At 33.6% G+C, this 10914-nt stretch overlaps 1 protein-coding gene across 1 annotated transcript; it reads right to left on the reverse strand.

Moving 5' to 3' along the window:
- Window positions 1-91: 91 nt before the first annotated feature.
- On the reverse strand, window positions 92-7288 carry LOC108690675. The gene is made up of 19 exons (XM_018198080.1): window positions 7071-7288; window positions 6419-6573; window positions 6258-6346; window positions 6126-6192; window positions 4882-5026; window positions 4506-4573; window positions 4333-4401; window positions 4188-4248; window positions 3978-4088; window positions 3722-3892; window positions 3150-3640; window positions 2622-3072; window positions 2147-2517; window positions 1800-2028; window positions 1527-1696; window positions 1258-1450; window positions 536-749; window positions 280-470; window positions 92-201 (listed from the first exon to the last, which is right to left on the reverse strand). Exons 2-19 carry the CDS (start codon window positions 6557-6559, stop codon window positions 92-94), a joined length of 3342 nt encoding a protein of 1113 aa, XP_018053569.1. The 5' UTR covers window positions 6560-6573; window positions 7071-7288.
- Window positions 7289-10914: the final 3626 nt, after the last annotated feature.

Genomic DNA, 10914 nt, shown 5'->3' on the forward strand with positions numbered 1-10914 from the left:
ATTTCTCATCAGCTTCCTATAATTAATTTGAAGGATTAGATACAAAAAAAGTAAAACAAAAAATATTATACAATATATACATAAAAATTTATCATACCTCAGATGCAGTTTTTGGAACTAATCCTAAGCTATTGAGCATACCAGATGTCGATTCATCAACGGGACGTGCTGATAATTTTTTACACTTTATCAAGTGTCTCGCTATAATATTATACCAATTGAAATTAAACTTTATTAACAATACCGAATATATTACATCTTTCTTCATAATTATTATACCTAATTGGTTGCCATCAATTGATGTATACCCGCATAAGCATTGCAATTTCTTATCTAGCGGAATATTAACTAAAGGAGATGGCACGATCAGACTGGTCTTCGGTCTTTCATTATGAATTTGTTGTTGATGTTCTTGGAATGCACGCCAACAACACGTAACATAACGACACTGTTGACATCGTTGCTCACCTCTGTGCATTATATAATTTACATTATTAATTGCAAGATTGTTGTGGTTTTAGAATAATATACTTACGGATAATGTTCATCTTCGTCAATATCTTCTTCACATTCCTGGCAGGACAAATATCTGACAGAAGTATTCACCATAATTGGCCCAGTATCCCACTTTTGTATTTTTTCATCCGGTGGTAATTCGGGTAGAGGACTATCTACAGTAAATCGTGTCGTCTCTAGTACGTCTTTTGGGACCATTATGCCACTGTTGCCGGCTGAATATGGTACTGCCTCTGTATATATTCATTTTATGATTAAAAGATAATTGCAATCTTTTCATATAATATACAAGTGTATAAAGATTATGCGTTTCGCGGGTTTCCTCCGTGTCCAGATCCATTCTTGGAATGTCAATGTTTTGTGAATCTTGCAGTCCACTTCATCAGGGCGAGGAGCAGCCTGATACTGATCTTTGCCCTGATGAAGTATACTGCAAAGTTCACGAAACGTTGGCATCCCAAAAATGGATCTGGACACTGAAGAAATCTGCGAAATGCATAATCTTTATATAGAAAGGACCCGTGGAAGTCTCAAGAATATACAAACGTATTCAAAATATATTTTTAAAAATGATATAATCAATATAAAATAAATATATAAGTAAAATTACGATTAAATTTTTGCTTAAATTCTTACTAATTGGTTGGTAATGAAAAAAAATTTATACAACGTTAAATATTTAACCACACATTTAAATATCTATACATATTTATATATACACATTTAAATATCTATATATACTTGAATTAAAAACATGATCGTGTAATTCTCGCTGATGTAATGTTAAGGAACTCTTTTGATTGAACCAGAGACAGCATCTTGAACATTTGTTGCCTTTTCCTTGATCCCTTCTTACGATGTGCCTTTGCATATGCGTTAAGTAAGCGTACACATTGGACGCGTTCGGCTTGCCTTCATTCACAAAATGTATTACCTTTCACAATAGAAAAATTGTATTAATCTATATTAACACAGGAATAAGATTATCTGTGATATTTTCCTCTTCTTACTTTAAGACAATACGGGCATTGCAATCCTTCACTCTTTTCGTGAACTTTATAATAATGATCTATAATGTCCTTATGACTGGATGTTCGATAGCCGCAATTTTCGCAATGATACGGCATCTCGGAAGGATAATGCATTAATGACAAATGATCAATTAACGATTTACTCTTACCTGAACGAGAAACATGTACAAATGTGATTACCTCGCATTATACATCTTATTTATCTTCTTACATAATTACGGATTACAAGTCAGTTTAAAAATATTAGCTTACCAAATTTCTCTTCGCAAATCGCACAAACTACCATGACGCTATCAGAATGTCCGAAATTGCTGTGTGTTTCTGACACATGAGTAACCATTTGATGCCGAGACGATAGCGGAGTACAACAATATCGGCATACCGATAATTCCGGTTGACCCGGCACTTGCGGTGGTACATGACTAACCATATGCTCCATTACTTCTGTGTTAGATCTCATTACAGTCGAGCAGAGGAAACACTACAAGCCCAAAAAAATTATTTGTCAGATATAAATATAGTTTGATATAAACATAGTCAGATATAAACTCATGTCATGTCATGTTAATAGTATGACAGCTCAAAAATTTTGAACAAACCTTGAAATATAAAGAAATCCTTAATTCTTTTAAGACGAGATTTTGATCACCCTCTATTGTAGCATAATATAATTCTTGAAGTTGAATTTGATCTTTCAGATCTTTTTCATTTTTATCTTCTTTTTCTTTATTATTTTTAGAATCAATTGTTGCTCTTTTTGCTTCATGTTCTGTTGAAGTTATTATACCTCGTTTTCTTCCTCTGCGCTGTGCTTTTGCTGTAATAGTTTCGGGAAGTTTCTGAGATATTACATCAGTTATCGGAGTTGAATCTTTCGATGTTGTAACTGATGTATCAGTTGACGTGGAATAAGACCAATTTTGAAATGGATTAGCAGCTATATTCGTCAAGCGATCTAGCAGAGATTCATCTAGAAAGATATACAATCTTTTTATTCGATAATCTAATATTAAATTCGCATACAATCAGAAATTGTTAAATTTTTATCCGTGATCAATGACATTTATCACTCACTGGAATCGATTCTAGTTTGCTCCGAGATATGTCGTATAAGATTGTCAAATGCGCGTTCCGCTGTAGCACCATATATCTCCCTCCATATTAATTCGTCTAAGAACTGTTGTATCATTTGCCTACTAAGCAAACTCAATGTGTTCTGAAACATTCTCGGCACAATTTTTCTAAGATATTCCATAATATGAAAATTGCTCATGAGATTTCTAGGGCTTTGTTCTGAAAATGAAGACTGAAAGACGTGATTATAGCCCATTTCATTCAACGTACTTTTATCGACAGTGAAGTCGGTCATTATTTTGGAGTCTGTATGGACCCAGTCTTTTAATGGATGTAGAATATTATTGAATCGTCTTCTAAATGATCTCTCCCCTTCCTGTACTGGTTCACACGCACGTAATCGTATATCCAATGTAGACGGGTCTAGAATGCCGAGAACTTCGACTTTCACCTAAATAAATAAAAAGCTGAAAATTCGTCATTATCCAATTTTTTTTCTAGTGAAACAAGAATATCAAGATGTATCACCTGTCGCATATGTCCATCTTGCGATGTCGTGCCTAAACTAATCACACCGACTTGTATTACTGAATTTTTACCGCCCATCTTACGACTTTTGTCCCACACTGCCGCTGTACAAATGCTACGTAGATTTGTATAAAAGTTTTTTAGGTACATATTGGATACTTTCACCCAAGAGACTACGTTTTGCACGTTAGTTTGACACGCCCAATGATAAATCAATTTTAATAAGACTGTGGGTGTATAATGGGCTCCTTGAAAAATAGAACCAGAAAAAACGGAAACGAATCTGTCGGGACAACAACTAGATATCCATACATAGCCACCGGAATAGGGAAATGTTCCTTGATCGCTATACATTCCCAGTTTGAGTTTAGGTCTCTGATAGTTCGAACTATGCTGCAAACAGTATTGTTCCGATTTTACTAAGCCTTGTTGTATCAACCATTCAGCGAATTTTGTAGCAGAAAACATGAGCACATTTTTAACTTTGGCATCTGAAAAATTTCAGTTATTAATACGCGTTTAACGCTGCACGCTTGTATATTGACAAAAAAAAAAAAAAGAAAAAATTATACCTAATGCCTGTCTTTCTTTTTGTGCAACTTGCGGTGGAGTGTCTTTATTACGTAAATTTGGTCTTGCTATTACAACTAAGGATGGGTAAGTTCGGCCACCAGTTGTTTTGTTAAACGTATATTCTCTGCCATCAGGTAGATTCTTTTTAGATTCATCAATTTGTTCAATTGCTATAAAATATTTTGTAATGAATAAAATTAATTATTTAATATATTAATGTTTTTAAAAATATTACATTGTTTCTCTAATTTTAACCTGTGTTTTTATTGCCGATGGATATTCCACCTATACTAGTGTGTTCTGTAGGAGTGGTCTTAGTAACAGCCTTCACTCTGAGATTTGTCACATTTTGAGGAGTGACAGAAACTGAGGGATCCATATTATTTTTATTAATTAATTCTTTGTTTTAATTTTCTTTTTTCTTTCTCTTTATAAAATATATCAATTTATAAAATATTACATTACCTTTATTTGATACATGTGGTGATGCAGTTTTTGATTTCACGCGAGTAACTGTGGGTGCTGACTGTAAGAATAAGATATTGTAATATATTTATTAATTATTAACTAATTAGTGTAAAAAATGTGTAACTTCTTGTAAAAATCATACTTCTTCTATAATATCAGGTTGTTGCACTTGAAGAACTTTTGTCCTACGTCCAGATCTGGTGTATTTATACTGAAAAAATATTGATTAAATTTGTTTAAAATAAAAAAATATTAATGTAATTAATATTAAGGATCTATTCTTAATAAAGAAAATATAAATAGAATTGAAAGTACATTCTCTTGTTGAGGCTGAGGAGTTACAGTCGAAGTTGCAGATGTGGTTGTAGTTGTTGTACCTGAAACTGTTTAATCTTAATTTGTATTCGTTCCCCTTTGACTAGTATTCGTGAGTCCAGTGTCCCCAACAAAATTTTTAATATGTATTTTTGCTTAAAATTAACATAAGTAAACAATTTTTTTTTTCAATTTAAAAGTGAAATCTGAGGAATAAGATTATGTAATTTAAAATTAAGATTGTGAAAGAAATTGTTATAAACAAAGCTAGCTGAAGATTTGTTACAATTGAAAAAAATGTCTACTGGACCCGCAAACACCAATGAAAGTTAAATTGTCTTCAATAAACTGCGGTTCTAACAAGTAGTTTATTTACCTTGAGTCTGCGTAACAGGTCCCAAAATAACATGTCCCATACGTGGATCAACTACTAGCTGAATGTTTCCTTGAGGCATGTTTCCTCCGCTTGAATTACTTGTAATATTCAATTTAATTGGTGTTGAATTCTTATTTTGTTGAGTCTAAAAGTAAAAAAAAAAAATATTATTTTTAGATGAGAAAATATAGTCTGATAATTATTGACATAATGTTTGTGAACAGCTAAATCAAATAGAAAAGTTCTGTATCATTTTGCGTTTTTTGCAATAGCTAAATGAGAAATTAATTTATAAAGGTTTGATAATTAATATATATACACAAGTCGCTGATAGACAATCCAGTACAATTTTACAATTTTTAAGTAAGCAGCATGGCAATGACTTGTCTCGTACTTATCAAAGTCGTAATCGACAAAAATTAAAGTTACTTGGAATTTTATATGTACAAGCATATTTTTTAACTATTTTTCAACAGCTATCAGATCGTATTTTTGCCAAAGTATATAGACTCATTTTACGTGCCTTTTACGATCATTTACTAATTGTCAAAGGAGGAAAGAATAATTTTCGTCGATTTTTAAAAATATTTTAAAGCAATTTCGTCATTTATCCAAATTGTCTTTACTTACAAATGGTACATAACATAAATCAATGTGTCATTCCTCATTTCTTCCATCACAATTCCAACATGACCGCGGCGACTATTCAGGAGCATTAAATGATGACCTCAAATTTCTCTTGAATAGTACATTTTAGAGAAAGATGTTTCAGACTAAAGTTTTGTGATTTCGAAGGAGACTTAAGATGATATTATTGGTTTGACCTTGGATAAAGCTAATGTCGACAGTAATATAACTTTCAAGCCTTATAACTCGCAAAGTACCTAATAAAAAATATTTTATTATAATGTTTTGAAAAGCTCTAGAGAGATAAATTACAAAAAAATATAATGAAAAATGGATATAAAAAGATATAATGAAAAAAATTCAAAGTGACCTTGCCCTCACTTTAACACCACTCAAGATCAAACCAATAATACCATTTTATATCTTCCTTGAAGTTTTCTTCCTTGAAGAAACCAAATTTTTGTCTGAAACATTTTTCTCTGAAATGTACTGTTCAAGAGAAATTTGAGGTTGTCATTTAAAATGGGATACTACATATCAATAATTATCAGATATCCTATACATATAAATTTGTTCTCCCCATTATACTAAAGTTTATAAATAATTAAAATACTTACAACATTTAGAATCTGAGGATTAATCTGCGAGTTATTCTGAACTGCTGCTGAAGTCTGTGTTGAAGGTCTGTAATTAATAAATTATGTAGTAATCATATTTGACACTAGTGCATTTTATAATTAAATACTTACACTGTATACTGATAACCACTGGTATCCCCTATTTGACATATCAATTTAGCTCCCTGTTCTTTAATCAATTCTTCTAGCATAGCTGCAACCTGATAATAACAAGATTGATGTACAATATATGCTCATGTCACAAAAAAAAAATTATTGCCAGATAAAATTACTTTATCATAATTCTCTTTCTGCTTTGTTTTTATTTGTAGTTGAGCTTCACTAAGGGGTTCCTCTATGCACTCCAAGTTTAATGTCATATTGAGTGGACGAGCGTTCAAGACAGAACGCGAAAACATCCGTGCTCTTGGCATTTTGTTCAGTAATTCTTGTATAAAAAAATCATAAACATTAGATTACCAAAGTTAAATTGCCCTGATCTACAATAAATATAATAAGCCTTTTGCTTTAAGCTCTGAACTGTAACAATAAGTTGCTCTAAACTTTAAATTTCAATTGGGATTTAAATTATTTAGCATAAGGATTACAATTTAAGCAAAGGAAACGCTTTTTGTTGGAAAAAATACATTAGAGTTTAAAATTTAAAGCAAAAAAGTTGAAGATTTATTACACTAATTGTAGATCGGTACACACCTTATTTAAACACTAAATATAACAAAAATAGAAAAAATGGACAAAAACATAAAAATTCTCTAAATGGAAGTTTAGATCTAAATCACTAAGCACAACGACAATTATTCGTAGAAATTTTGCGAATACATCAGAATACACAGATTATACGTTCCCACTATCAGTTTGTCGATGCTATACTATTATAAAAGAAATATTCGACGATCGACAACGACGCTGGAAAAGGATCCATACCGATTCTCGACGGTTATCTATGCTTGCTGCCGTCCTACTAGTGTATCGTATTTCTTGCATCCGATTTTAGACACTAGATAGAACCAAAATTCTTCTTTGGATTTCAAAACGGATTATCGAAGAAATGAATTTTTTTATTCATTGATAAAAAGCCACCGAGTCACAGAACTAATGAAACAAACAATACGTAACCTAACAATTGCTAAATGTGCCGGAAAACCAGGCCAGGCGGTAAAACCTTGACAAATCTTGATGCTCGCCATGAAGGATAGAGAACAGGAGATCGAACTTATACTATATGGACGAAGCCATCAAAAAGCATGGTCAAAAGTGATCATCTGAATTAGTTCGATCTAGATGTCGCTTTCGTTCCACGACACCATCCTTGCAGTAGATCATATTAGTTTTACAAAGTTTTAGGTTGAAAATTAAGTGGTTAAGTTTTAGGTTGAAAGTTAAGTGGTCTGGCCAAAAATAAGAAAATTTCATATGGCCATCAAATTAGTGAAGAGATTCTCGAGGCCACAATTCATATAATTATATTGGGAGTACAAATTAGTTCGGTCCGTTTTTTGTGTTCAAAAATGCATTTATTTTAAAACAAAATGAATGAACAATTAAAGCATTGTCCATCGCTGCCTACTACTTTTTCCCATCCCTCAAGCAATTTTCGAATTTCAATTCCATCTCGAAAAAATGACTCGTCTTTGGAGGCCAATTTTGGAGCCAATTTTCGATTTCTGCGAAAGAAGTGAACTGGTGACTTGTTGCATCCTTCGGAACAACCAGTAATCAAAAGGAGCAATGTCCGGAGAATACGGCGGGTGCGGTAAAACATCCCATTTGAGTGTTTCCAAATATTTTTTTACGACTTTAGCGACATGAGCGCCGAGCGTTGTCATGAAGAAAAATAACTTTATCATGTCTTTGCTCGTATTCCGGCCGTTTTTCTCGCAATGCATAGCTCAAACGAAATCAATTGTAACCGATACCGATCGCCCGTAATGGAATCGCCAGGTTTCAGCAGCTTAGTAGTAAACAAGACCCTTTTGGTCCCACCAGATATAGAGCATGATCTTCGAACCATGAATGTTCGGCTGTGGTGTTGATATTGAGGTCGATGGCAACGACTGATCGGGCTTAGCGTAGTATTTTTTCTTCTTGGAGTTGTCGTAGAATATCCACTTCTCATCTTCAGTCACAATCCGATGCAAAAAACCTTTTCTCTGTTGTCTTTGAATCAGTTTTTCGCAAGTAAAAAATCGCCTTTTAACGTCTCTCGGTTTCAGTTCATAAGGCACCCAATTTCCTTGTTTTTGAATCATTCCCATGGCTCTCAATCGTACAGAAACGGCTTGTTGAGTTACCCCCAATGATTCTGCAAGCTCCTTTTGCGTTTGACTCTGATCTTCTTCGAGTAATGCCTCTAATTCTTTGTCTTTGAATTTTTTTGGCTGTCCAGAGCGAGGCTTGTCTTCAACGCTGAATTCTCCATCCTTGAAACGTCGAAACCATTCCCTACATGATTTATCAGTTGGAGCAGTGTCACCATAAACTTCGACAAGCATTCGATGGGCTTCAGCCGCACTTTTCTTCCAATTAAAGCAGAAAATCAAAACCTCCCGCAAATGCTGCTTGGTTAACACAAAATTCGACATTTCAAACACAGTAAAAATCAAGGTTTTTATATGAAACTCAAAACGATATAAACTGAATATTATTAGCAGATGTTTAACCTCTCTGAAACCGCCAAAATCAGCTGTCACTATGAACCATTCACAACAGCTGGAGCCATCTTTAGGGAAACGGCCCGAACTAATTTGTACTCCTAATAAATTATAATGACGCGTGTATGTTCGTTTCGCGATTGTAAGATCGGATTCACACGTTGACGGAAAAGCAGAAGCCAATAAATCGGAACTCGTGGCTCCTGCACACTGGACCCAGCAAAATGTGATGCGGTAGCCAATAAAGCTCCTAACATGTTCATTGGTTACCGCGTTTTAAGCTCTTGCACACCAGCACGATATGCGACGCGCAACATCCAAGTTATCTTCACTCAAATATTTATGTATCATTTTATCCTTATTCACTGAATGTTAAACAAGGATAAATGTGTAAGTTTATGTGTATGTGTATGTTTTGTTACATATATCAAGGTATAATATATAAGGATACCAATCAAGAAACTTTATTCCTACGATGAAAAGTGAAAAGTAAAAAAATTTTATCATTGAAATTAATGGAGAAATTTTTCACCTTTTCATTTTCCATCCTAGGAATAAAGTTTCATGATTGATCCCAAAATCACATTTTTTAATTAATTCTGCTTTTTGTGTAGCCATGCACAACTCGACTCATTTGCGAGAAATGTTCAATTTCGTTCAATTTTTGCTACAACATTGCGATACTTGGAAAAATTATATATATGCTTATTGAATTTTTTGGAAATTGGAATTTGTGTTCGAAAATTTATCCAGGTGCACCCATGTATTAAGGGTTAAATACAATAGGCATAGGGAACAGGGAATAACGAGCTGTCCAATCAGAGCTCTGGGATATAATATCGAATTTACATACCAGAACTCTGATTGAATGGCTGTAGAACAGTCGAAGGTTCCAGTATGAGAGTCACTCGAAAGAATGCACTGCGAGGACCCCCGCAAGATTGAAAGGGTTCAGACGCTGATTTCGGATGACCCAGGGCAATCATTGCGAAAATTAGCATCGATTATTGGTGTAAGCGAGCGTCGAATTGCCGAGGAAGACCATCGATACAAATCGTACACATTAAAGATATGATAGATATTCTCTGAGGTTGTCAGGACAAGCCGAGTTGCTCGCTTCGGCTCCCATTCTAGTCTCCCAACAGTCCAGATTTAAATTCCTTGGATTACTACATATGAAGCGTAATTGAAAGGGGTCACAAACAAGTTTCGGCATCTAATGTGACATCATTAAGGACTGCTATTGAAGCAGCATTCGTCGGCATGGACAGCGCTACATTACAGCGTGCGCTTTAGATTGAGAATAGAGGTCATCATTCAAGCTAATGGGGAATCGAATAATTGTGTTCTACAGGGATCCCCCAATGTAAAAGGTTTTTTTATAATATTTAATTTTTCATTAAAAACATTTTGTTTCAAGAAATTGTTCGATTTGTCCGGATTTTGATGAAGCATCCTACACACACACACACACACACACACACACACACACACACACACACACACACACACACACACACACACACACAAAAAATAAATACTACTACTAAAAATATAAAAAAGAATTTTTAATAAGTATTAGATTTAATAATATTTCATATTAATTTAAATACAAATGCGTGAAAATAGTTTCTGAGCTGTGTTAACTAATGTGTTAACTAATGTTATTTACATTTATTAAAATTGAATTATTTAAGATGGAGAAGTAATATATATTTTTCTATCTTAAATGATGTAATCTCAAATAATATAAATAACATTAGTTAACATATCGTTCAGAAACTTGTAAAAACTAATATATTTGTATGGCTATGCGCGCATAGGTTTGAATATTTTCACTACTAGTCACGTGACGGCTTTTAGTTCCGTAATTTCAGTGCCACAGTCCCAAGCGGCGCTAAGGGGCCGATCCCCACTTCTACCAAGAAAATTTGAATCCATTTCAATTCATTTCAATCCATTCTCGTTTGCTGGATAATACTTCTATATTACTAACGTCACTTAAAAATTAGCAAAAACACCATGGTGCAGATGATATCTACCTCTCACTTAGATAATGTATTTGAAACCTTCAATATGTATGCGCGTATTTCTAATCAATCTTATTCGCATGTATG

Source organism: Atta colombica, unplaced genomic scaffold (genome assembly GCF_001594045.1).
Source record: "Atta colombica isolate Treedump-2 unplaced genomic scaffold, Acol1.0 scaffold35, whole genome shotgun sequence".
NCBI lineage: Eukaryota > Metazoa > Arthropoda > Insecta > Hymenoptera > Formicidae > Atta > Atta colombica.